At 29.7% G+C, this 27892-nt stretch overlaps 3 protein-coding genes across 3 annotated transcripts; all 3 read right to left on the bottom strand.

Moving 5' to 3' along the window:
• Positions 1-7389: 7389 nt before the first annotated feature.
• LOC123297229 (phenoloxidase-activating factor 2-like) lies at positions 7390-14129 on the bottom strand. The gene is made up of 3 exons (XM_044878812.1): positions 13900-14129; positions 10645-11033; positions 7390-8448 (listed from the first exon to the last, which is right to left on the bottom strand). The coding sequence occupies exons 2-3, from the start codon at positions 11028-11030 to the stop codon at positions 7506-7508; spliced, it is 1329 nt and encodes a 442-aa protein (XP_044734747.1). The 5' UTR covers positions 11031-11033; positions 13900-14129; the 3' UTR covers positions 7390-7505.
• Positions 14130-18920: 4791 nt separating this feature from the next.
• Positions 18921-21424, bottom strand: LOC123297232 (phenoloxidase-activating factor 2-like). Its single transcript, XM_044878814.1, has 2 exons — positions 21095-21424; positions 18921-20017 (listed from the first exon to the last, which is right to left on the bottom strand). The coding sequence occupies exons 1-2, from the start codon at positions 21265-21267 to the stop codon at positions 19090-19092; spliced, it is 1101 nt and encodes a 366-aa protein (XP_044734749.1). The 5' UTR covers positions 21268-21424; the 3' UTR covers positions 18921-19089.
• Positions 21425-23303: 1879 nt separating this feature from the next.
• Positions 23304-25899, bottom strand: LOC123297230 (trypsin-3-like). The gene is made up of 3 exons (XM_044878813.1): positions 25721-25899; positions 25151-25237; positions 23304-24785 (listed from the first exon to the last, which is right to left on the bottom strand). The coding sequence occupies exons 1-3, from the start codon at positions 25864-25866 to the stop codon at positions 23894-23896; spliced, it is 1125 nt and encodes a 374-aa protein (XP_044734748.1). The 5' UTR covers positions 25867-25899; the 3' UTR covers positions 23304-23893.
• Between the last annotated feature and the right edge of the window lie 1993 nt (positions 25900-27892).

Below are 27892 nucleotides of genomic sequence, written 5' to 3'. Positions count from 1 at the left end.
TTGATAACTGTTCATTATTATAATACATATTATTATAAAAATAAAATGTCATATAAATTAAGCATCAGAAAGTTATTTTCTAAAAAATATTTCCTGCAATTTCCAGTTTACATGATTTTATAAATATCATTTTGGGAAATTTTAACTGACAAATTACAATAGTAGAAAATGTGGGTTTTCCTGTTATTATACTGTAATTAGATTTTACGCTTATTTTTTATGGATTTTACGCTTATTTTAGAAAAGCGTCAGGTACCTACGAAAAAATTTAAAACATAAAAAGTTACATTAAAGAGATGCAAATATTGAATACAAGTTGATCAGTTTTAAACGCTCCACCTCCTTGATTAGGGTGTGAAATTTTGGGGGGAAAAATATTTGTAATTAATTTTTTTATTTGTATTTTAATATTTTTTTTATTTTTTTTATTTTTAATTTTTAATTTTAAATTTTTGAAATTTGAGTTATTGTAGATTGGCCAAATTTTACACGATGTTAGAGTAGACTGCGGCCCAACTTTTACCGTCTGCCGTTTTATGTTACCTCATCTAGAATCAGAGATATTGATCAAGATGCGTATGGCCAACTGAAAAAATCTTTACAGTAAATGAATTAACGCTAAACATTCTATATTTATTTATAAAAAAATTTATATAAACAATGATAACATTATTAATTCATGCGTGACCAAATGTTATCAAAATTATATTTCTTTTGTGGCCTAGAAAGTCAAAACGATAATGTTACTCAAAGATGATTAGTAAATTGATACATTTCTTAAAACATACCAATTTTTTAATTTATCCATTATTGCTAACAATGATCTCTTTTCATTTTTGAGTTATCAATTTCACGGACTTACGCACGGAGAGACAAATGGAAATGGACTAATTAGGTGATTTTATGAACTCCTATGCCAAAATTTTGTTCGTATCATCAATATTTCGCAGCTTTACAAAAATAGGACTACAATTAGTGTATGACTACCTGTTTTTTAATTTCTCTTGAGAATGAACGAAAGATACACCAATAATAAAATTATTCTTTATTCTATTAATTATTTATTATAATATATAGTATGTACTACCAAAAACCTAATATAAATTCAATTACTAAAATTAGTATACGTACATTGATATTTCATATATACAGAGTACAAAAAGTGTCTTTATAAAGTATAAGTACTTTGGTAAATTTGTTATTCACGTGTTTGCATTAAATCACGCCAACATAATGTAACATCAAGATAAGTCCTATATGGTTTACATCATCATTATATTATTAAAATTATAAAAAAAAATACATAATTAATATTCATAATACTTAAATAACAATAACAAACAAGTGAAAATAAGCAATTGACTGAGTTAATTGTTGTAATACCATGTATAGACAGTGTTGATTACTCTGTAACATTACACATACTTACATGTCACACACATATAACTGATATACCCATATTATACTATAATTTGCGCATAATATGCGCTCTTACGGATAAACACTATTTTTTTATAAGGAACATTTGTTCTATTGCTATTGCATTTGCTCTAACGGTTTACAAGATGGGTCCTACGGACCCAAGACCCAATTAACCCATGTTGCTCATTTACGAACTCAACCTCACTTTTTACGTCCTCAGCACGCTATAAACATTTCAGCTTGATATCTCTTCGTTTTTGAGTAAGCGTGATGACAGACGGACAGACGACAGACAGACAACCGGAAATGGACTAATTAGGTGGTTTTATGAACACCTATACCAAAATTTTGTTCATAGCATCAATATTTTTAAGCGTTACAAACTTGGGACTAAACTTAGTATATCTTGGTATATTTCATATACATGGTATAAAAACAATAAGATATTTAATGTATATACATACGGGTATGATGGAAAAATAACAATTGTGCCTGAAGGATAGCTACACCCCAAACACAGTGCATATTACTTAGGATTTTTTCCATAGGTTCTAAATTTTTTTGGATGCAACGTGCTTAAAGTTTTCCAGGATCATTCGTACATATTTTATTAACTAAATGTTGGGAAGAGTTTTTTAACTACATACTAGATACGAGCTGTTTTAACAGCATGTGTAAGTATTAAGTAATGCCAAATACAGATTATTCATAAGGCAAAGTTGGCACGTGCCTACAGGTGCAAGTTTACAAAGAGGTGCGCTCGTGGAAGATTTTAAACAAATATAAAATTAATTGTAGGTATAAGTAAATATGCAAAAAATTACAGTCCGTTGATATTGATATTTGTACAGTTTTTCAAATGTATGTCTTATTCATATAATTTTTGCAAAAAAGGAAAATTTTAATAAAAATGATCATCAAGTCTTTGGAACTCTCAATAATCAAAGAATATGAAAAGGGCTCACAGATGTTACGGAAGAGAAAGGTCACAGTAGATGAATCTGCCGAAGACATTACTTATTCTTTATTTTGTCGGGAAATATTCAGAGTGACATGACGATACCTACCTAGTTATTATAGACCACTACACTGATCTCTATTAAACAGACTTGTGGTTGAATATTAAAAAGGCGAGACTTGCACAACAATTTTGTACAGTAAATTTTCGTTTTTGACCAATTTGACCAATTTGAACACCGAAGAAATTCAAAAAAGAGTATGAATAATAATGATGTATTCTGGTGATTTAGAAAAGTGCTTTATATATATATATATATCCATCTACGTTCTTATTTAACAACGGTAGCTCGAATCGAAGAACTGCCCTGAAAAACCAGCACGATTTTCTAAAAATCAAGAAATTGAAACTAAAAAATCGAAAAAAAAGGTCTTTTTGATAGATTTTTTAACGGGAGGCTCTAATTTTTGAAAATTTCTTTATCCGCCTCTGAGTAATGCGAGTATTTTTGCGTTTAGTAATCCGTCTTATTATTCTCGCACTAAGCCTTTGCAAGGAGGATCTACCATTCGCACTTAGACTTTCGTTTATTAAAGTGTAAATGTATTACGTTATAGATAAAAATAAACCTTTCTGGTTTTCTGTGTTTAAGGTACATAAGCGAAATTTACAAAAGTTTAAAACTCCCAATAATTTTTTCGGGTACGGAACCCTTAATTCGTACCTGAAGTATATCTACGAATAGTCTCCATTAAATTAATTTTTTCCTTAGAGTCTTCTCGAAACTGCAACGATTTTGAGGATCATTTTTTAGTTGTTCCAGGTACGAAACCTTAACTCGCACTTGAAATAGCTAAGAACACTCTCCATTAAACTGCCTTTCAAACTAACTATAAAAAATCAAAATCGGTTCTTAAGTTTAGGCGCTACGATGCCACAGACAGACAGACACACATAGCGGCCAAACTTTTAACATTCCTTTTTTTTGTGTGGGGGTTAAAATTTTTTACAGTTTATATATACATATCTGTATTAGATACTGCATCTAGATATTTGTATTAAGATACGCTACAACACTGCATACAGGTGTAATGTGATATGATTCTCACCGGATTTGTCTGACAGCAAGCACATTTCTGTAAGATAATTAATAAAAAATTACATAATTATTTTAATTCTACAAAAATTTATTAATGAAAACGTGACAAACTTTTAATCGAATATAATTAAAATAATATGAGGAAAAATAAACAATAATAATTATTATTAATAATATATTATAATAAGAATTTTTAAAATGTTGATAATCCGGTTTTTGGGTATACTCATTAGCAAATCATGACAATGACATTGATTATCGAATGCTATTAAAAGGATGAAGTCGTTATATTCTCTTTATTTAATAATATTTGAGAACAAAAGAAATTGTAGATATTTTAATCTTCATAATTTGGTACCAATCCCAAATATAACCAATCCCTTATAACTATCTAAAATATACTTCAAGATTTTTAAATAACCTCGTTATTTCAAAAATCATTAATGCAATTTTTCTTCTGGGTCAGTTCGCCTTCAATCCTGACTTCGTATACTCCGTAATCAAAAGATTTAATCTAAGGACAAGAGCATATAAACGGGAATAGTGAAGTTCCACAATTTCAATGCACATTATTTGTGTGCTTAATATTTACTCTTCAAGCGAAGAAAATTCTCAGAAATCGGAGTAAAAAAAGGCAAACATTAGTAAAGATTCGAATTATAGGAAATAGGAGCCGATATTTTTCTGCAACTGATGGTTGTTTGATTATTTAAATAACATGACTTAATTATGTAAATAAATTTAATAAAATGACTTTGAATAATTTATTACAAACATACAGAAGGTCAATAGATAATGTTTCCAGAAGTGGATTTTATAGGTAAATCTTAAAAATATTATGAAAAACAAAATGTGGTCACAATAGAGCTATGTGGTCACCTAGTAATATGATTGTAATGACCTCTAAATCTGCATCGAAAAGTAATTATTAATAAAAAAAATTTTGAGCCGGTGTGGATCTTAATGAGTCCCGACTGTTAAAGTTGCTACGTAAACTGCTAGACATGATTTTTCTTTTCAGTTTATATTAAATCAGTCGAATTCTTTCATTTGTGTAATAACTTTTTTTTATTTTCCCCTTTTTAGTCAAACATCTATTCAACTAGTCAGCGATTACCCCTTACCATTGTTTATCGACTTTCATTTTCAGCCTATGTATGTATGTTTTTTTCTTTGAGACCAAACGCGTGTACCGATTTTAATGATTATAACGTTAATTTGTCTATTTAATAGCTGTTCAATGATACCCCACTTGACATAGTTCGCCGACTTTCATTGTTTGCCATATCTTCAGCACGCGTTTGGTCTCTTTTGCCCCACATAGGAACACACATACATGCTTTTTAACAATATGGCGTCTGATGGTCGCCTTATCTTTCTTTATACGCCCTGAACACGCTATAAAAATTTCAGCTTGATATCTGTTTTCGTTCTTGAGTTATCGTGTTTACGTATAGGTAGCCAACCGGATCTGGACTAATTAGGTGCTTTTATGAACACCTTTACCAAAATTTTGTTCGCATCATCAATATTTTTAAGCGTTACACACTTGGGACTAAACTAAGTATACTTTGATATTTTTCATTTATACATGATATAGAATCATACTTTTTTACCTAAGCATTTGGTGCCTCTTTCAAACAGTTTCCTTCTGAATACAACCCTGTCTTAAATCCTATGAATATGCTTTTAAATTAAGTAACATAAGATTTGTAATTTATAAAAACTGCTTATTTTTATCCTCAAAATATTTTACCATTGTTTATACCATATATTTATACAGAATGTTTCAAAATTGTATGGCACTACTTTTTGTGCATGCTATTTTGCACAATATAAAGATAAAAAGTTTATAAAAATATTTATTTTCCTAAAATTATTCTTATTTTACCAGACACTGAGAATCCTATATTATTGTAGTTAATTTTGACATCCAATTTTTTAATTATACATTCTGCGATTTAAAAAATACAGAATTAGGTATTAATAAAAGGTAATTTAGCATGAAGGTCAATGTAAAAAAAAAGTTGTTTGAAATAGATATATTTTCATATATTTTTTATTATGTATGAATTATTATTATGAATTTATGATTAATTAATAGTGTAATTATGCTGATTATCACACTTTTTTCATATAGGTAGATGTCAAGATGTGCATATAGATATAAGCTTCCAAGGATCTCAATATTTCCAAGAATTTCTAAATTAACTTTTAATGACAATACCTCTACACTCCAAGCCAACTTGGCACCCCCTTATAGCTTCATTTACAATTTGGTATTTTTCTTTTGACTTTTCTAGGCGCCCCATAACCGATGCAGGCCCCTAGACAGTTGCCTAACCCACCCAATGGTTAATCCGTCACTTATTTTATCCATTGGTTACTAGGAAAAAAACAATTTATATTTATTTTATTATTTTAAGCCGCATTTACTTTGAAAGCTGACGATTTTCGAAAAAAATGATTCAGATGAAAACTGTTAGTTTTGTTATGAGAATTAACTTTCTAATTTAAAGTGTTATTCTATCTCTTACCGTTTAGAATCTAATTTGGCTATTAAAGAACCCCGAAGAACTAGGTCCAATCTGATGTCAGAACATGATGTCCCCCATCAATCTCTACAACTATTGTTTAAGTTGTTTTTTTATTGGCTATTAAAATGGTTCACCTTGTATAATTTAATATTTCCATAAATAATCATTAGCAGTATTGCACGTTTATTAGTAATTTTTTACTGATGGAGTACTATTCTGTATAGCAAAAGCGATTACACACTGTATAGCAGTTCTTCTGTAGAATTTTATTACTTCATTTGCACATTAAAAAATTGATCACAGTCAATATTCGCTTTTCTTTGCCCGTGCATATTTATGATACAGTAAAAATTCTAGGCCAATTTACTCGAAGATATATGACACTATAGCTATGATTTCACTTTACAGACATAGGGACGTTATAACATTTTACACGTTTTGTTTCTGCACGTTAGTTTTGATCTTCTATGCAAGACCAAGTAATCTAGACTTGAACACCAAAATTAATGTGTAGAAGTAACAGCCAAAAATTTTTTTAAATATAGGCCTTATCTGAAATTAAAGCGAAAAGTAGGCCCATCAAACTATCATTATTAGGAGGATATTAACAGGAAAGTTCAGTAAAATCTTCACACCTAGCTTCCCTCCAACTCAACCATTTTAAGTGGGCTCAAAGCACAAGAAAAGAGCTCGTTCGAGCCATATATGAACCTTTATAATACTTCAATTAGAAACGCAAATATAGAGCAAGAAATGTATGAACACATAAGAAATGTGCATCAGGAAACTTCGTTAGAGTACTATAAATTAAAAAGGGTGTCAATTTGGTGATTACTATTCAAATCTGTGCGTCAATACCTTTTATTTAAAAATTAAGAAAATGGGTTGGAAATAAAACGGCTCATAATAAATTTTTGTTAAATATATAGATACTTCTTCCGGTGGGAAATAAATTATTAATTCCTTTTGTTTGTAAAAGCTTACTCTATTTAAGTTCCGCTAGCTGTTGCAGTATTTCAAAGAAAATATACCAAAATTAGTAAAAAAATGTTTAATGTTTGGGTTAATTTAAAAATAAAATAAACTCAAAATTTAAATATAAAAATATATTTACAAATAAATTGTTATATAAAATTTTATCGCATAATTCTTTGTGAAAATCACGAGAGTTAACAACTTAAGCAAAGGCAATAGTAAGCAAATAAAACTTTGCACTATATTTTAGGTTTAAAAACTCCATTTAATCGAACTTTACAAATTAAAAATATATTAATATTTTGTTCGTCTACAAACAAGACATTTTCCAAGAATTAAATAATTTGTTTATAACATTAATTGACCTGATTTTGATAAAATTTATGATATCTTAAACCGGGTCAATATAAAATAATCTTTGATTTACGTACAAAAAATTTTTTGTAAAAATATCATTTTTTTTGGAAAATATCATTGGGTTTTTCCTGAAGAACAATTACATGGTCTAATGAACTTAGTAAGTATAAAAAGTACGTTCAATGTTTTTAAAAACAAATGTTTCATCAATCCATGCTCTGAAGAGTGGAACATTGACATAAACTCCAGGCGTTTGATTTTCTCCACAACCAATACCCCAAGCCACAATACCAACTTGTTGGAATTGATTTGGTTTACCTTGAATTGGACAGATTAATGGACTACCGCCATCACCTTTACACGTATCTTTTCCAGGTTCCCCACCAGCACAGATGAAACTCTCATGCAATTGGAAATGTTTACCTAAACGGGTATTACGTAACGCTTCAACACATTGTGGCCTTGGTACGATTGGTAATTCAATTTTCTTTAGAATAACCTGATAACGTCCTTCTTGGCCGAATACATCTTTACCCCATCCACTGGCAAAACATCTGGATTTATCAATTTGTACATTGTCTGGTGGTAAACATACTACATCAACGTTTTCAGCAATATCTACAGGATCTTTCAAGAACAATAATGCAATGTCATTAAATAATGCACCAGCATAATAATCTGGATGGATTTCAACCGATTCAACAGCTCGATCTTGATTTGGATATAATTCGTTGGTGGTCTGCGTGTCCCATTCCCCAGCACGGACTTTCAATGAGGCATGTTTTGCAGGATCCGATACACAATGGGCAGCCGTTAATACAACACGTGGATGAATTAATGAACCACCGCATTGGTAAATATTAAATTTAGTTTTTCCATCGACAGTATCCTCACGTAAAATTGCTACCATCCATGGGAATTCACCGAATTGTGCTTCATTATCTTTATCACCAGTAATTCGGAAACCAACTCCTTCTGGATTACGTACTCCACATCCGCTTGGTTTTTGTGGTGGTTTTGGGGTGGTGATTGGTAGTGGTAATTTATTTGCTAATGTACAACATACATCAAAATAACTTTTACATGGGCCAGGTTTCATTCTGAAAATTTTAAAAGATTTTATGAAAAATTTTACATTGCATAATAATTCGCTAGTGTAATATACAAATAATGAGAGAGCCATTCCAAAAAAGTTGATCATTTGATGATTGTTTCTAGTAGTTGTGTACACACATACTACGGTCAGCCAAGGGAACGGCATATATCTGACTCCTGTTCAATCGTTCGCTTGACTGACCGCGGTATGTGTGTGTATACAACTACTATTAACAATTCTCAAATTATCAGCTTCAATAAATTCAGAAAAATTTATTTGGCCTGCTCTTAATCCAAAAAAGCTACAATACAAGTCCAAGCTTCTTCATTGCTAATACAGAACTACAAGCCAAAATAATACAGATGTGCAGAGTACTGGTTGTGCTTACAAAATTGTTGAGTTATTCAAAATTACGTTATATATTACTTTTTCAAGCTTCCAACATAAAGCTCAGTTCTTCTACTTTTCAATGTTATTCTACAATTCAATCACGCCAAATATCAAAATCTATTTATAAATCCCTATAAACAACTTGTAATACTAGTGACACTATTCCGAAGGCGCCATTCGGATCTATCAACGCTGAGATCCTAGCTACAGAGCTCTGAGCAAGAGAGTGGGGTTTGATAGGTGAATAAAGTAAGGAACAATAAAATGCGAGTAAATGATGACTTTTCCATAACATTGATAAACGCATTAACAAATATTATAGGAAATATTAAAGAAAAATCTTTATTCCTAAGGTTGGAATGGGTAAGCGTAAGCGATTGTGAACCATTATAAGAATAAGACCTATTAAGGGCCGAATATTTTGTAAATTATAAAATATTTTCAGAAAACATCAAAACTAAGGGTACGGAATCGGTTTTTACGTTCAAAATTTTGAACTTTTTTAAGCTTTGTAAAACGAAAAAAATATTTATAAAACGAAAATTATTTATAGCTGAAATTAGACAGTCCTAAAAATTTCAAAATAAAATCTGTTGGGAGTCTGAGATTTGTACTCATAGATATTCTCTAAACAATTTTGATTAAATTTTGAGACGTAAAAACACATGAAATAATGTGTCGAAACGAGTCAACCACGGTGTATTTTCCCTGTAGTTGAAAAGAATAAATATAATAATCAGGTCTTGATTAATATCCGCTAAAATAAAGTAATAAAACGGACATGAATCATTGTGCTAAAAATTACTACGTAAGTAAATTAGTATTAGCTAAATTGTTTTTGTTTTCTATAGCAAAACAAATTTTTTTTTTATTAAAATAATTTTCACAGTAATTACTTTTAGATATTATGAAACAAAACAATAAGTATAAAAATTATATTAAATAGAAGTCGTTAGATAATTACAATACCATAGAAAATTTACTAAGATCATATGAAGTTAGCACTCCAAAATGTAAATTTTGCAAACTTTTATTACTTAAGTTTCTTCGTTGAATGCTTGAAAGTATAGTAGACGATTGTTATTCGGGTACGGCTTCCCATCCTGTTTCTGACACAATAGACCATATTAAGTTCTTGACCCTAATATTATAAAAAAATTCCGAAACTAAATATACATTAATCATTGAACCTTAGCCAGGAAAAATTGTTCCCAAATGATAAGACCTATATAGTATAGGAACCCTAGGCTGAATTTTTGTTTAATTTCTTTAAGTTTTTTTTAGTTTCTAATCCGAAATATCCAGAAAATAAAACCATATTTGTTATTTAGTGGTTGTGTGAAGTTCTTACCAACTTTTTTAAGTTTCCATTTTATACTAATTCGACAATATTAAAATAATTGGAAGCTTTTATCCTAGCTATATATTCTAAAAACAATTCCCTTTTTGATTCTACTTTAGACATGTAAATGAGAGGCCGAAGTCACACCGTCAGTCTCCTTGGTGTGTGTGGGACGAGGTGCCCGTGCGTTCTTTATAGGGTTCAAAAGGATCAGAATTCCCAACATATAACCGAGCCTAATTTGATCCCAAATGTCACTTTCAATAAAAAACCAAAAATGGCGTATAATATAGTGCAAACTATACACATGCGCAGTGATTACATGAAAAACTTATTGGACACAATTTGACATACCGTCTTGTAGTACATCCTGTATTGCAATCATAGTAATAATCGCTTGTAGATCGTTTAGCAATTAAATTAACATTAACATTAAAATTTAAATGAATAATAATATTAATGGCGGACCTGATATCAAGTAATCCTTCACCATCGGTAATAATTGTATTATTTTTACATAAATAATACGGTACACATTCACAATCACCAATACGTTCACCAGTATTAACACCCTCTCCACCAGGGTTTGATGGTGATGGATTTAAGTTGGTGTTACCACCAGGATTTAAATTTGTATTTCCACCAATTCGATCTGGTGTTGCAGTTGATGATGCTGGTGGATTAATATTAAATACATCTTCGATTAATGAATCTAAATCATCTTCATCACCTGCAGCTGCTCTTGGTTTCATGGAAGTTCTTTGTTTATTTGCTTTTACCAAATCATCTAATGAACCTTGTCCATATATGCATAATGGCAATGCAATACAAATTACCAATATTAATAATTTCATTTTCTGAAAAAAAATAAATCAATCAATATAAATAAATAAACATAAAATTGGAACTACCTTAAGACTATTGAAGGATATAATGACAATATAAATCAAAGAACTCAAAAATTTTCTGCGTTTCTGCGTTATAAAAAATTAGAAAGGGACGAGGTACCTATATATTACTCGTCAATTTGGTATTTTAGAACATAAATTAAACAAACATAAATTGAACGTAAAATAATATCTCTTGTAAATATTAAACTAATAGAAAAAAATGCACATTATCACTTCACCATTTGCCACTTCCTGTATTAATATAGACCGAAATCGGTATTATCGTATCAATTTTTAGCTAGAATCAAATTTTTGTTTTGTTTATAAAGAAATCTAAAATACGACTGAAAATAAAAAAAATATATACAGTATGTCGCATTTAGGATGAAGACACTCTCATATTTTCGTTGTTTATAGGAATATCGATTTGAAATTTTGCACAGTCATACAGGGTGGTTACATTTTTTAAGATACTTAGCCGAAATCTGAATTTTAATCTCAGCCGACTACAAATTGACAAATAAGATCGATTCTTAAAATTTTGCCTGGCGTCAAAGATGGTTAGAGAATTCGAAAAAAACTATTTGAAAAATTTGATTACTTTTGTATAGCCATTAATTGATTTTCATGACAAAATTCGCATTTTTCATTATTTTGGTATTAACTCAAAATTATTGCAATTTTATAGAAACGTTTTACAAACAAAAACGACTCAATAAAATAATTTAGTTTTGTAGTAAAAGAATACAAAAGTTTAAATCAAGCTCTACTTAAAATAGATATTTTCATTCATATATATAACTAGCGACCCGCCCCGGCTTCGCACGGGTGCAATGCTGATACTAAATACACTACAGAAAAACTGTGAACGTTGTATATAAAAACATAGCGGCCCGCTCTGGCTTCGCAGGGGTATAAAATATATAGCCTATGTGCTATGTATGCGGAAAAAATGTAATTATTTACGACATCACATTAGAAACCTCAAAAATAGTAGTACTTCTCTACTATTTAATGGATGTTATTATACATATAAACCTTCCTCTTGAATCACTCTATCTATTAAAAAAAACCGCATCAAAATCCGTTGCGTAGTTTCAAAGATTTAAGCATACAAAGGGACATAGGGACAGAGAAAGCGACTTTGTTTTATACTATGTAGTGATTTTTAACAGACCCATTTTGAAAGTGTGGTCAAGTAGGGCCAGTGTGTGCATGTTTAAGTGTTATGTGTAGAAAATATTTGACTATCAATTTTACGGAAAATCTTAAAGTGTCTCGATTTAAGTGGCTATTTCTTAGCCACAGTTACTTCATAGCAAAATAAATATGTAGATATAAGATAATAATCTCCAAAACAAATTGCAAAAATCTCTTTTAATAAATTATGTATAATTTTCCTGTTGCTAATTTTAATGATAATGATTATATAAAAATTATAAAAATGCATGATTACATGCAATTTTTATTAGCACGTTTTTATTAGCCTGTCATTTATATGTCTCGTCTATTCTCGATGCGATAGACTTAAAGATCACTGGAGCAAATCTGATTACAATACATTATTTCAGAAAAAGTAATGAATTATGATGAAAACGTTGAAAAACTTAAGTGCCTTTTCCATCCCATCGCTTCCACCATAGTTTCATATAATATATTTTTTCAATCCTAAATTAAAATTGTATTTGTATATATAATCACGATCGTAGCAAGAGCTTTCAGATACAACGGGCAGAAAAGTGAAGAACAGAAAAAGTTTATCCATTACCAAATAAAATTTAATACAATAAAAACTAATTTACTAAATTCAAAAGTAAATATTAGGTAGCGTTTTAGCGTAGACTTAAACAAAGGAAGGTCCCTGACCCCATAAAGTACTTCCTTAAATCCTTATATCCACCTTTTTTGAGAATTTATCAAAATAAAAGTACCTGCATATTTATGTTTTTATATTAATTATTCAATATAAATTAATTTTATTCAAAGTATGAACCGGTTTATATGAATAAAGTAAAAAAATTACCCAGAAATTTTTTTGAAGGACAATTGATTATTTCATAGATTAAAATTACAAAAAATTACAAAAAAATTCATCCAAATAATTTTTTAAAATAATAATTATATAATCAAGGAAATTGTTTTAAAATCTTGTCAGCCAAATAATTAAAAATAGCCAAGAGAATAAAGATTTCTTGAACTGATAAAGTGTAATTTTGGCCATTTTGAAATACGGCAATAGTTCCTTTAGGGTGAAATCGTTTTTTTTTTCCAAAATAGAACTAATTTAAAATGAGAATCGTTTTTTTCCAAAATAGAACCAATTTAAAATGAGAATGGTCCTTAGTCCTTTACATTTTCTTTTTTGTCACAAATTCGGACTCATTGTATAAAATTGAATTGTATAAAAATCTATTATTAAAAAATTTATGATAAATTAATTAAACGAACGAAACGTGTTCGAAGTGTCGAACTATCGATTGTCGGATTATTAAAACTCTACTGTATTTTAAATGAAGTCAGATACCTCTAGTATCTAACTGTATCTAACAATTAGTAAAGTGTAAAGAATTTAATTTCTCTAGCTCCTTCCCCCACTCCTATAAATTTTATTTCTAAAACGAAAAGGATTATTAAAGCAATCCTTCCAATCGGAATGTTTTTCTTTATAAAAGAACTCATTATTCTAAAAAATATTTTTATAAAAAATAAATAAGGAAAAACTTTGTTAAAATCTACGCGTTCGACCATTTCAATTGCATAAAACTCAACAATAAAATTAAAGATTGAAAAAATATATTTTAAACCAAAAAAAAATTAAAAATAATTTACATACCTTAAGGAAAAACTATTAATTAACACTGATCTAGGAACAAAAAAAAGTCTTTTAATTGTTATTAATTACTGCTATTTAATTATATAAAAAAAGCAAAACAAAACAATTCACAGCCAAAAGAACGCGCAACTGTTGGTTGGAGTGTGGTAGTTGAGAACGATGAACACAGTTCACCAACTATACTCACAATAAATAAATGAATGTTTTTATTTTTATCAGACAAGACAAGTAAAATTACATATTTACCTACTTATAATATAATCATATAGCTTTTTATAATGAATATTTTAAGATTGAATTCCAATAAATTTTTGCTACCACTTATTAATGATGTAAGTCTATGGAAGTAACTATAATGTGAGTACCTTGAATGTGTGTATAGTGCTTAAATATATAATGACGTCATTCACATTATACATACATGTACAGGATGTGCTAGGATTCGATAAACTTAGCTTAAGAGTGTATTCTTTGGATAATTTTAAGTCAAAAGTGTCTTTTATACTTTTTTCCAAAACCTAATAGTTTAGGAGCTATGGACACTATTGAATTTACTCAATAAAGTAAAGTAGTTAAATGTTTTACAGTGGAACCTAGTTAAGTGAGACATCAAGGGATCTGCAAATTTTTCTCACTTATAGAGGTATTCCACTTACCCAGTCTCTCAGATATCCATATATAAATAAATATCTGTCTCATTTACAGAGGGTTCCATTAATAGAGGTCAGAATACAGGTTATTTCAGTTGTGGAGGTGCGATTATTAAATAAAATAACGTATTATAAATATCATTGGTCCACCTACCGGAACGTTTTTGTTACAAAGTTGCTTGACCCATGTTAGCAAACACTTTTAAAGTTCAGAATATTCTGATAAACGTACACGTTTTAGTTTTCCTTGTCCTTCAGAACATTGTGATTGAATTTTATCTTCATTCTGAATTATTCTACAAAGAGTAAATTTTGGAATAAATTCGACTTTATCGCTTATCTTCCCACTTTAATAAATGGATATTAACTTCAGTTTTTCACAAAAAATCGTACTGATAACGATTTGAGTCTTCGTTTCGGCATTTTTCAAATAAACATCCGTATGATAGTAAATCAAAACTAAAACTGAAGGTCATTGAGGCTCGAAATTAGTTAAGTGCGGAGTTTGCGGGTAGAATAAGAATACGTAAGTAAAGAAACAAAACGATGTTATCTCAGTTACAGATATTAAAGCATATAAAATCCACTCGCTGTCTCAGTTATAGAGGTAACTATGACAATTAAATCGAAAGAAAGAATTCCAGATATAGAGGTTTGCTTCGTCCCACTAACAGAGGTAATTCAGTGCCAAAGTGTTGGGACCAAGGCATGAGTTCCAGTTATGGAGGTTTCTCAATTATGCAGGTCCCACTCAACCAAGTTCCATTGTATTAATTAACTTTTTCTTCGTATACTACTATAGAGGGAATATTTTCGACCATATTAAGAATAGCTTCTTCGTTGGAAAGTTCTTGCTGTATGGGACATTCTGCATTAGTTTTAGGACAATTAAATTTCTCTACCAAATGACGATGCACATCTAAGAATACTTATTTATTAGAAATTCTTCAATCAGGAAAGAAACGCTGATATTCCCGCACTGACGCTCTTTCATTTCCGTCACAATATCTGTAAATAAAGTGAATATCGGCATATTCTTGATTTGTGATCGTAGCCAAAAATGACAAATAAAAAAATAAAATAAAAATCAAATGTCACTAACAGAGCAGCTGCCAGATTATTTTACTATTAAGTTTACTCCTCTTGACTATTATCTTTGGAGGCATAATAGTGCACATACCTCCTTAATTATTGGGATTTGGGCAAAATTATATAAGGCACTTTTGACTTAAAATTGTACAAAGAAGACGTTCTTATGCTATATCCTTCAAATCACGAGACACCCTGTATATACGTACATATTATACATAAAGTAATTATACTTATTTGTTCATTATATTTTATATATTTATTTTGTTAATAATTTTTGAATTGTTAAAAGGTAATTCCCTCTCAGATTTTTTGGGTTTAACCATGTGTAAAAATAAATAAAATAATTTTTTTGACTTGTAGTCAAAGAACAAGAACCTTTCTGTATGTCTGCTCCTTCAGAGGATTATGTATATCAATGATCATCATATAATCAATGATCAATGAGGAATTCAATTCAAGTTTTACTGACTTCCAAAAACCCTAGCCTTTCTGTTGGTCTCAAATTAGTACCAAATACCATTGTTATGCATCAGATGAAGATATCTGAAAGGAATATTGGCCACACAAACTTTTTTTGAAGGATGATATGGAATTTAGAAAAGTCAAGCTCTATGCTCTGCATCATATTAATATTGGGTACTCTATTATGCAATAAATGAAGATATCTAAAAGATTATTCGAAATCTGAAACTGGACAGAAGTGAAAGAGGAGGTTGAAGTCCAACTTCAGAACTATTTTACTGTTTTCCTCCGTATTTTTGTGTTAAACTATTTTCACAAATTATATATATTCTTTCTAATTTGTCACTAAAAACAGAATCACCAAATCGGTTCACCCAGTCAAAAGTTCTGACATAACAAACATTAAAAAAAATTACATTCGAATTGAGAATCATCCTCCTTTTTTGAAGCCTGTTAAAAATGAAATATATTCTATGTTACTTCTACGATAGCTTATGGCGTGTGTATGACATACAAATTGAGTTGCCAAAAGCTGATAAAGGCGACAAATTTCATTTGAACATGTGGAGCTAGAATTGTGGGGACCTGGTCAATTGTCCAGAGACACCAATGAAATAGAGGAGGTACCTGCTTTTTGATAGCCTCGTTTCAGATTTTTCATAGTATCCGAAACTCAGATTATTGTAAAATCTTTTAGTTTCTCCAGCAACATGATATATTTGGGGCATAATTTCTTGCACAATTTGGTAATTTCAACTGTCGTAACTCTTGTTATATATGTCACTCTTTTGTTGCTGCTTTTTTTTCGATCAAAATTTCAGGAGCTGGAAAGTCGAAAAATTATGAGATTCTGGTTAAATAATTTTGCTTAAAATTTTTTCTACAAAATACCTAAGTACTCTGTAGCAAATCGTTTATAATAGACACTTGTGTTGAATTTTTTATGTTTTGACAAAATTAGAATCAATAATTAAAGTGTAAAATATTTTAAAAATTATTGTCAAATATATTCATATTTTAAATTTGCACAAAATTTTTAAAAATTCTAATATACCTAAAACATGGTTTTTGATAATATTAAGAGGATTGGCAGCATTTGGTTTTTTCCATTTTTTATAAAAGTTTTTGTTCCTTTTAAAATATTTAATAAACACATTATTTTTTACTTTCCTCTTGGATATTCTCTCATAGAGGAAATAACAACCGTGCCAAAACTGGTGCAAGTCTGAGTAAAGATTGTTAAGCATTGGGCCAGTTGCATAGCTGGCTCTGAGAGGGCTTCATATAAAAAGGGCAATCGTTTGTTTTTTGACGTCACGTAAATAAAGAAAGATTTCCACTCTTAAATAGCCACACACACTAAACTATATTTCCATATTAATACAAGATGGGACTACGGACCCAAGACCCAATTGACCTATGATGCTCATTTACGAACTCGACCTCACTTTTTACGTCTTAAGCACACTATAAAAATTTCAACTTGATATCTCTTTTCGTTTTTGAGTAATCGTGATGACAGACGGACAGACGACAGACAGACAGACATACGGAAATGGACTAATTAGGTGATTCTATGAACACCTAAACCAAAATTTTTTTCGTAGCATCAATTTTTTTAACCGTTACAAACTTGGGACTAATATTAATATACTATATGTATATTTCATATACATGGTATAATAAATTAAATATTATTCTAATTTAAAAATTTTTTTTTTTTTTGCGTCCATCCAAATTTTCTTTAACTTACAGTACTTTCGCTTGCGATTTCGTATTAAATATGTTTAAGCTAAATTCAAAGAATTAGATGAAGCCACGTTCCCAACATACTGAAAATTTTTAAAAGGTCAGTTACATTACAATACTACAAATCGATAAATTAATCGTTTATTAAATATAATGAAAACAACAATAACATATATCATAAATAAAAATTTTTTTAATAATAATTTTCCAAGTATAGATCGAGAGTTGATAATGAAGCGTACTTTCCATGATTTTTTTTAATCTGTCTTTTTGAAAATTGATATACAGATAGGTTTTTAATATAGAAAATTGAAGTTTTAACCGTGGCTGGAAGTCGAATTTATATGAAAATCGTGTTTTTCTATGATTTTTATTTTGTGTGACATATAATTTTATAAGATAGTTATTGACAACAATTTACGTGAAAAAATAGTATTTGCAGCTATCGAAATGGGAATATTTTTTAAAATTGGACTCTAATTTCACGGTTCAAGCTTTCTTCAATTTTTTTCATGTATGATGTAGTGAATAACTTTGTTGTAAAAAATACGGAGACAAAGAACAATCTATCTTAATACTTGACCCATGGTTTCAACAAGGCAGCTCTGAAACGCCAGCAATGCTTATTTAAGATCATTTTCATCTTTATTTCTTGCAAGCACCTAATTTAGCACTTAATTACCACGCTTAGTTTATACCCGATTAAGCATTCGTCCTAGTTTTAGAGAGACCTAATATTTAGATCCGTTGTTTTACAAAATTCGAGGCTTTCGATTATAAATACCTAATATAATTGTGTTTCCTTAACATTCATTACTTCATTATTATTTTCATTGCGTTGCTAGCATCACATAATGCTAGCAACGCAAATGCGAGTATTAAGTTTCGGTGTAAGTTACAGAGCACCTAATTTCTGACATTGGTAAAAATTAGCACGTAAAAAGTACCTATTTTGACAGAGCTAGAGTAGGCGTTTAACTATAAGGCGGCAAACATTGGGGTTCTGGAAATTCCGAAGATTGACAGATTTATCAATATTGGAAAACTGGGGGCCTTGCGAATGGGCGCCCATAAACGACTAGATCAGAAATAAAAGGTCTTAATTAGTAGATTTTTACTACTGGGGGCGGAACTCTTTGAAGCTGTTTACTGGTGCTTACCTTTATCAATTCTCAAAAAGACAAAAAGAATCATAAAATTTTCGTTTTATGATGGGCTCACGGTCCAATTAGTATATTTAATAAGTATAAGTGGACGAATTTAAACCAACTAAAGCCATTTGTTGATCAATCCAACTTCTAAACCATAAAACATTAACATATGCCGCTGGTAATTTTTGTTCACCACATCCAATACCCCAAGCAACAATACCAACTTGTTGAAAATGTCCGGGCTGATCGAGCATTTCACATACCAGCGGACTTCCTCCATCACCTTTGCACATATCAATCTCATATTCACCTCCAGCGCATATAAAACTTTCATGCAATTGAAACCGTGAACCTAAACGTGTCCGACGCAAGGCTTTTAAGCAACCAATACGTTCTACTAATGGTAAATGAAGCTTCTTTAAAATAACTGAATAACGACCGCCGAAATTATTTTTACCCCAACCAGCTCCATAACATTGGTCTGTGTTAAATCGAATATTAATATTTGGTATACACACCGTGTCAATATGTTCGTCTAACATAAACGGTTTCGTTAAAAACAATAACGCAACATCATTATGTAACGCTGGTGCGTAGAAGCTATCATGCATCACGATGCGATTCACGTAACGATCTTGATGTGGATACAGTTCATTCGTTGTTTGTGTATCCCATTCGCCAGCTCTCACACGTAACTTACTTATCGTTCGATTCATCACACAATGCGCAGCAGTTAAAACCACTTGAGGATGAATTAAAGAGCCCGCACATTGATAAACAAATATGGTTTTATTAGTTTTAGCATAAAGTTGTTCTTGTAACAAGCCAACTATCCATGGAAATTCACCAAATTTTGTTTGATTATATTTCGTATCATCAACAGGAAATTCAACACCATTTGGATTACTTTTACCACATTTCACATGACGTGCATTCGGATGAGTTTCTGGGTTGGAGAGTAGATTTTCTGGTTCGCAGCATACATGTAAGATGTTGGTGCATTTTTCACCAAGTCTACAAAATTAGAATTTTCAATTTAATATTTTTTAACGTGACTAGATCTATTTACTGGCCAAGATTTTATTATAAACTCTCGGTGTGAACTTTAGAAGTCAGGCAAAAATTAACCCGCCTGATTTTTCACCTCCTGATATCCTGATAATTAGGGGAAAATAGTATAAGAATGAGTTTTTCTAGTATAAGAATGAACTTTCTTTTTAAAAAATACAATTAAAAAACATACAACAGACTTACATTTCGCTATTTCGCTAAATATCGATATTTCGATTGCAAGACAACCATCGTCAGAAGCTAAATTTATTCATATAATACATTACATACATTCTTTACAAATTTAACAATGAATATGTAAAACATAACCAATAATTAAAGTAACATTAGTGTTACAGTGTAATTGTTGGTAAGATTTTACATATTTATTTTATCTACTGACGATGGTTGCGTTGCAATCGAAACATCGATATTTAGCGAAATGTAAATCTGTTGTATGTTTTTTAATTATATTTTTTAAATAGAAGTTCTTAATATACAATTTCATTTCGAGTATCGTGATAATTATTTGAATAACTAGGAAAATAGTTGTTTCTAAGAAAAAATCTTTTGCAAAAATCGGAATGTAGGAAGTTATAACAAAAAAAAAAACGGTTTTTTGCAAAAAAGACGTAAAAAAGCATTTTCATAAAGAAACAAAAAATAAGGGATTATAACGCTCAAATAAAAGAAAAAATAAGACTAGTTAAAGTCAAATAAGTTCGAATTTTTAAGAGGAAACACGGTTTATTGAAGTTTAGTTTTACATTTTTATGGTTAATATGGCCAATTCGACATCAGCATTATCCCCTATTTTACACAGCAAGTTAATAGTTCATTAAAAAAATTTTTTTCGAATATTTTACTTTCTTTGCGATGTTGACACATCGAGTAAAAATACAATTAAGATTTTATTGGATACATCGATATGATTCGACATATCGAAAAGTTATCATCAATGTTTTCGATGTGCGTGAAAAATTAGACGAAAATTCATTGAATTTATCCCATTATTAGAAAAAAATTAAATTAATCGCTTACCTGACATCAATTGCAGGTTCATTTGGATTTACACCCGTTTTACATTTGAAATATTCAACACAAACACATTGTTGTTTAGGCGAAGTAAATCCGGCAATATCATTTTCTGGATTCAATTGCCCTGAAGTAATGGACACAAAATAAATTCCAATAATAAACAACAATCGATTCATTATAATAAATATTTTAAGTATGTACAATTGCGTTACAAAAGTATATAGATTGTTAAAAGTTTTAAGAATTTGAACTTTATTTTGCAAAACTTAAATCAATACTAGATTATAGAGTCCCTCATTATTTATATTTATCCTTAAATAAAATTAAACCACGACAAAAAATTCTAGGAGGATAAAAACATTTTTTGTAAATGTTAACCACTAACTTCCTGTTATCTATGATTAAAATCGATTTATATTGACAAAAGTATACATATTTATAAAATCAATATTACTACAATTTTCCATTGAATTATAAAATGTTAATGTTTACGTCTTAAAAATATTTATATCTTAAAAATAAAATGACCTAATACTATAACCTTTTCATCTTTTTCAGAATCCTAAAAAATTTAGTACTGCATACTCACACAACATCTATATATAGGAAGGATATAAAAATTTAAAGGATTCTCCAACAGGAACTTTCATTTTTTCGTGGTTTTTACACAGGAAATTTTTGTTGGGGAAAATTTCGTTTCAAAGCACGTATATTTCTAAAGTATTGACACTGAAATGCTGATTTTCATATAGAAAATCTTCGACATTTTTTTTAGCTTCGGTAAAAATCCCTGAAAAAAATTTCCAAGGTGTATAAAATATTTATTCGATAAATTTTCTCGGAAGGTATAAGAATGAATGAAATGTGTACAGTACTTACTTGTAATTGTCCCAAGAAGATTCAAATTACGCAGACACTAAATTTTACCTAAGATTTCAGGCTCAATGAAAAGCTCTTTCTACTCCACAACTGGTAATAGATAGATGAACACTTTGAGTTAGAAAGTTGTTGTTATTGATTAAAAAAGTAACATTTTTAATAGTTTTTTGAAAAATAAATTAATCATTAAAATTAATATAAAAAAGTGGAAATGCAAATTAAAATTAATAAATAAGAATTTTTAAATAATTTATTTGACAATTTTTAATTTTTCAAAAAACTATTGAATATGATACTTCCACAAATTAAAGCTCAAAACAATTAAGTAACATTTTTTGTTCCAAACATTTTTCCGCAAAACGTACAGTTTAGACAAAAACGCACTAAAAAGTTTCATTCGTACCAAAATTTTTATTTCGTGTAATTGTTTCTGCGGAATCTAAACACTATTCGAAAATATTTTCCAATAAAAGTGGTTTGTTTAAAAATAAAGACAATTTTTGCTATCAATTTGTGTATAAACTATTCGGTTTATAAAAAATGTTTGAGTTTTTAAGAGCATTTTTCGAATTGAAAGTTTCTTCTAATGTTTGCCAGTTATGAATTAGAGTGAGGTTTAACTGAACCTGAAAAGTTAAATCGAATTCAATACCTATATGAAACTAACGTTTTTCGTTTGAAGCATTTTCCTTGATTAAACTGATTTTTCGTTGTTCAGGTATATGTTAAGTTAAAAATACTTGTGAAATTAAAAATTATTCAGGTTTATATACATTATATGGAGGTAATAATGTATTATTAAAAAAAAATTTTGACCCGTATATGCAATATTCATAACATAAATATAAAAGAAGTTGCATATAATTTTAAAATTATGCAACTTTTAACATATACTTATCATAGATAGTACATATATCAATACAAGAGGAATTTTTATACGGTCGTAGAAACGGTGGAGGTTTTAGATGTTACAAAACGTAGGTAATAGCGGCGATTTTAATGTAAAATATTAGAATGTTATCTACATCTACACTATTCATATAAATAGAAAAAATTTGATTTTTTGTTTGTTTGTAATGGATAAACTCAAAAACTACTGGGCCGATTAAAAAATTATTTCATGGGCACAGGCAAAAGCTTTTTTTGTCAAAGTCATGGACATAGGTGAGTGTCTTCTAAACTAAAGCATTTTTCTGTCATTTTTCGATTAAATGCAATAATGACATATTTGAGGATCAACTTTCTAATTTAGAGTGTTATTCTATCTCTTACCTTTTAGAATCTAAATTGGACCTCGAGTAAGGATATCTTGATACAAAACACTAATAAAAGATTCATGTAAACAGATGTATTTATTTGGTGAAAATTACATTTTCGCAAAAATATTTGTAAAACATATTATGTATTAGTTTATATTTTTCTACGCATATAATGTGAAGGTTTTTGAAACGAAGTTGATTAACGCCATGATGGTATATGCCATGGTGAGCAAACTGGCAGAATTCATCCCGTAACGGTGTGAGACATGCTATGTGTGTATGTCATATCCATGGCAACCACGATATGTTCACCTACTTTATATTATTTTTATTTATTATATTACACGAATTTTATTGGTACTATTTTCGTCCAAAACTAGTTATGCATATGTACATGCATAACTAGTTTTGGATGTAAAGGAACTTCGTTCCTAAAGGGGGTCAAACGACTGCCATTTAATTGTCAACAAAATTTAAATAGAAGAACCATTATTTTCACCTATTGCCAACCGAAAGCTGAATTGATCTCATTTTAAAGATTTTTTCAGATAAAAAAATCTCTAGAAAAAGGTAGGTATAGCGATTTTATAAGAATATTTTGGAAAATCTAGAAATTGCTATAGATATCTGGAAATATTATGTTTTCCCCTACGCTCACTCGATATTATAGGTACTTCAGCATTGTCTCATCAATCCAATTCTTAATTTCAGATACCTTGGTAAAAATTGTAGGAATACTATTTTTACCGCATAATGTATCATTATACCAATTCACAATACCAACTTGGAAATCAATATTTTGATCATCAGGACAAACTAATGGACTACCATCATCTTTTGCACATACATTATAATCATTTTCAATACCCTTTGCGCAAAAAATACTTTCATCAAAATCATTCGGTATCTGTAATCCAGTTTGTCTGAAATTGTCAATACATTCTCTATTGCTACACACTGACATTTTTGCCGTTTTTAACGAAAGTGGATATGTTTTACTTTGAGGTGTTTCTCGACCCCAGCCAGTAAATATACAATTTGATTCATCCACTGGAGCTGGAATATCTTTTGTTTGTAAGTAAGTTGTACTTATGTGCTCATTTAGCTCGAATGGTTCGTTTAAAAATATTAATGCAGCATTATATGCATTTGTATTAAGATTGAATTCTGGATGAATTTCAATTGATGAAATTAAGCGTTCATTTGTTGATGCTATTGTATCAGATTCTTTATTATAACCAGCATGAATTCTATATTTATCTAATTGATTGTTGTTAGATTTTCTAAAACAATATCCTGCCGTTAATACGACTTTTTCGTGAATTAATGAGCCTCCGCATGTTACAATTGGCTTATTTTTAACCATCTTGATAATTTTTACCATCCAAGAATATCGATTATTATCTTTTACGGGTAATTCCGTAAAATCTTCAATTATTGGACTTGTTATGCGTACTGGGGCCTCTGGTTTTGTTGTTTGTGGTGATTCTGTAATTGGTTTTTCAATTTTTGAACAACATAACACACCATTAGGGCATACACGTTTATGAATTGTCCTAAAATTATTTAAAAATTATATTCTTAATTAAAGAGAATTGAAATCAATACAAATACCGTATTATTATTAAAATTTAATAAAAACACGAAAAGTATCAAAGTTGTTCTAAATAAAAGTTAGTTTCATTAAAGTTTACATTTATTAAACATCTCGGTTTTCGAAATATTCTGTATTTTCTGAAAATGTAACAGCAATTTTAACGTGTAAAGTCTCAACGCTTATATCCGTTTTTCAAACCAAATTCAACTTCAACGCTTTCCTGATTATATTATTGTATTCAGAAATTGTCATTATTTTAATCGTATCTAACATTTGACGAAACTTGGATCACCCTGTAGAGAAATGTATGGGAAATATTATTACCTGTTTAAAAATCTCTCAATTGACAAAATGTTTTTCCCGTTTTCAGTTTCACTCCTAGTCCTATTTAACGATAGATGCGAAGAGTAACTGCAACGAAAATATTTTCTTTATATAGTTTTCTTATCTTTATTTTCTACTTGGACACAGGTTAAAACTAAAAAAAGATATTTCTATGGATTGCATTTTTCTTGCTCAGTAAAGTAACTCTTTCTGGAATTGCAGCCGGGAATAGGTACCGTACTAACAGATAACCAAGAAAAATAATTTAACGAGGTAAGTATACCTACGCAAAGAGAAGCATTTTGGTATGCCGAGACAATCATTTTGGTGTAAGGAACATGTTTGGAAAAAACGCACTATTGTCTTTGATTGAATTCTGATAGTTTGTAAATTTCTATCAATCAAACATCAATCATCATGGAAGCGTATTTCAAAAAGTAAAATAAAATCATTAAAATCGATTGTTTCGTTTGGCAGGTTGATTAGCACAGGCAGGTGTGCAAACGGTCATTTGCTTCAAGATTGCTCTCTTTTTTGCGGGGATTAAAATTGAAGTAAAACAGAACTTACGTCATAATTAATGTATTTTCATTTCTACAGTCCTCACGATTAGTACATTTGCAATTTCCAACCACATTATCACTGCTGTTCTGAGTTGATACCAAATTAAATAAGCACAAAAATATTAGCTGATTTACTAAAAAAAACAACTTCATTTTTCTAGGTTTACTTTGGTTAGTTACAAGTCGTAGTTTAGCAAAAAAGATTAAAAGCAATTAATAAACTAAATTACTAAATGTAAAAACTCTGAACTATAGTAATTCCCACATCCCACAAATTTTTAAATTTTTATCAGCAAGGAAATTTGTGGAATTTTTTTTTGTAGACCTTACGGAAACCAACTTATCAATTATATTTTTTAATCTCTCTTAATTAGATAAAATTAATAATCACAGTGTGAAATAATAAAAATTAATTTGTACCTAAATCCCTATATTAAAACTCTTAATATCTATACTTATTACACCTTGTATATATGAAATACATCAGAGTACCTATATTAGGTGTTCATAAAATCAACTAATAAGCTCATTTTCGACTGTCCGTCTGTCTGAATGTCCATCACGATAACTCAGAAACGAAAAGACATATCGTCTTGAAAATTTCACAGCGCGCTAAGAACGTAAAAAGGAGTATGAGTTCGTAAACGAACAACATAGGTCAATTGGGCCATGGGCTCGTAGGACCCATTTTTTTAAACTGAAAGGTATAAACCAAAAGTTTAAATGTAAAAAATGTTCCATAATAAAGAAACAGGTTTTGTTTAAATCATTTTCTTGCGATTGTCTAGCGAAGCGGACAGGTTACGGGCTAGTGAATGCAATACTTTAAAATACATATTTATAGTTATTTTTTAGGATCGTAGGTAGCTACCACCAAAATTAAAAATTCATTTAAACGTCATTTAACAAAAAAATATTTTGATTTTTAACGGAAGAAACTAAACAAATCCCAAGTATCAAAATTACAAAATGTCTGCGAAAGAAAATAACGAATCTTTTCATCCTCATCCTGGTAGTAAGAATAATGCAGCACAATTTTTCAATGAAACAAATGCAGATAATCTTGAACAAAGAGTCAGGCACAATGTGACTAATCCAGAAGAATTGAATCCACTGAAATTTCAAAATTACAAAATACAAAAACCACAGCCTCAATCTGGAATAACACAGCCGTACCCAGAGAATAATATAAAACACATTGAATAAATGTATTACAAAAATAATCAGTAATATTTTATTTTGATTTGCCTTAATTTTAATATACCTCGAAAAATCTAAAAGAACATATTTTTTACCACCTTCGCTTAGTTTTTGAGATATAGATATCTTAAATTTAATTAAGAGGATTGCACGAGACCCGCGATCCACTCAGAGTAGGCCACCAGACTTTCAAAGACTTTCACAATGGGAATCCCACCCATGTGGCGTCAATCAGTTTGCATATACATATCTACCTATGACCCACTATGACGAATATTTGGATTTTCCTGCGTATTATTGTTTGTTATACTACTTTAAAAAACGTCATACCTACCTTTCTCCTCAGGCACAGAATTCAGGTGATTCCCAAATAAAATGCAATATCATGAATGCAGATAACACACCCAGCTGAATCACGTGTTTATTAAATATTTGAATGTTCTTACGTATATTTTGAATATTTGATTAAACATCTTTTAATATTTTACGTATGTAATATAGAGAGTGTTGAAAAATACGCTGTAACTTCGTTTTTAATTTACAGAAAGAAAATTATTATAAATTCTCAAATAACAAAATCCAAAAGTTTGTATTGCTCGCTTGCTATAATTAAAAGCTCCAAAAATAGGGTTATTTTTAGAAATTTTAGAGACTATGATTTTGAGAGCCCGGAAGAAGTATCTCTAGTCATACTTGTCACCTTATCGTCAGTCCCAAGAGATAAATTTGTAAAATCTTTCGTAAAAATTTCGCGTAAAATACTATAAAGTGACTACGGCCTTTCAAAAGATGGTACAATGATTTAATTATCTACCATAAATTTCACTTGGAGATCTTGGATTTAATTATTATTAATACACAAGTTAAATTCATAAATCACCTATTTTTATGGCCCATATGGTTGAATAGGTCTTTAAAAATGAATAAAAAAATTCAAATAACTTTTCCCCTCAGCAAAATATTTGTCGAAATATAAGCT

The sequence above is a fragment of the Chrysoperla carnea genome, chromosome 4 (genome assembly GCF_905475395.1).
Source record: "Chrysoperla carnea chromosome 4, inChrCarn1.1, whole genome shotgun sequence".
Classification (NCBI taxonomy): Eukaryota; Metazoa; Arthropoda; class Insecta; order Neuroptera; family Chrysopidae; genus Chrysoperla; species Chrysoperla carnea.
The sequence above is the reverse complement of the archived record's forward strand: the minus strand, read 5'-3'. Positions and strand labels throughout refer to the sequence as shown.

What these genes read in the sequence shown, in the direction of transcription:
- LOC123297232 (XM_044878814.1), bottom strand. Translation starts at nt 21,267, where the DNA reads ATGAATCGATTGTTGTTTATTATTGGAATTTATTTTGTGTCCATTACT. An exon ending in GAACCTGCAATTGATGTCAG is followed by an intron (nt 20,018 to 21,094) that starts GTAAGCGATTAA and finishes CTAATTTTGTAG; the next exon opens with ACTTGGTGAAAAATGCACCA.
- LOC123297229 (XM_044878812.1), bottom strand. Translation starts at nt 11,030, where the DNA reads ATGAAATTATTAATATTGGTAATTTGTATTGCATTGCCATTATGCATA. An exon ending in GAAGGATTACTTGATATCAG is followed by an intron (nt 8,449 to 10,644) that starts GTCCGCCATTAA and finishes TAAAATTTTCAG; the next exon opens with AATGAAACCTGGCCCATGTA.
- LOC123297230 (XM_044878813.1), bottom strand. Translation starts at nt 25,866, where the DNA reads ATGAAGTTGTTTTTTTTAGTAAATCAGCTAATATTTTTGTGCTTATTT. An exon ending in GAAAATACATTAATTATGAC is followed by an intron (nt 25,238 to 25,720) that starts GTAAGTTCTGTT and finishes TTTTCGTTGCAG; the next exon opens with TTACTCTTCGCATCTATCGT. An exon ending in ATTGAGAGATTTTTAAACAG is followed by an intron (nt 24,786 to 25,150) that starts GTAATAATATTT and finishes AAATAATTTTAG; the next exon opens with GACAATTCATAAACGTGTAT.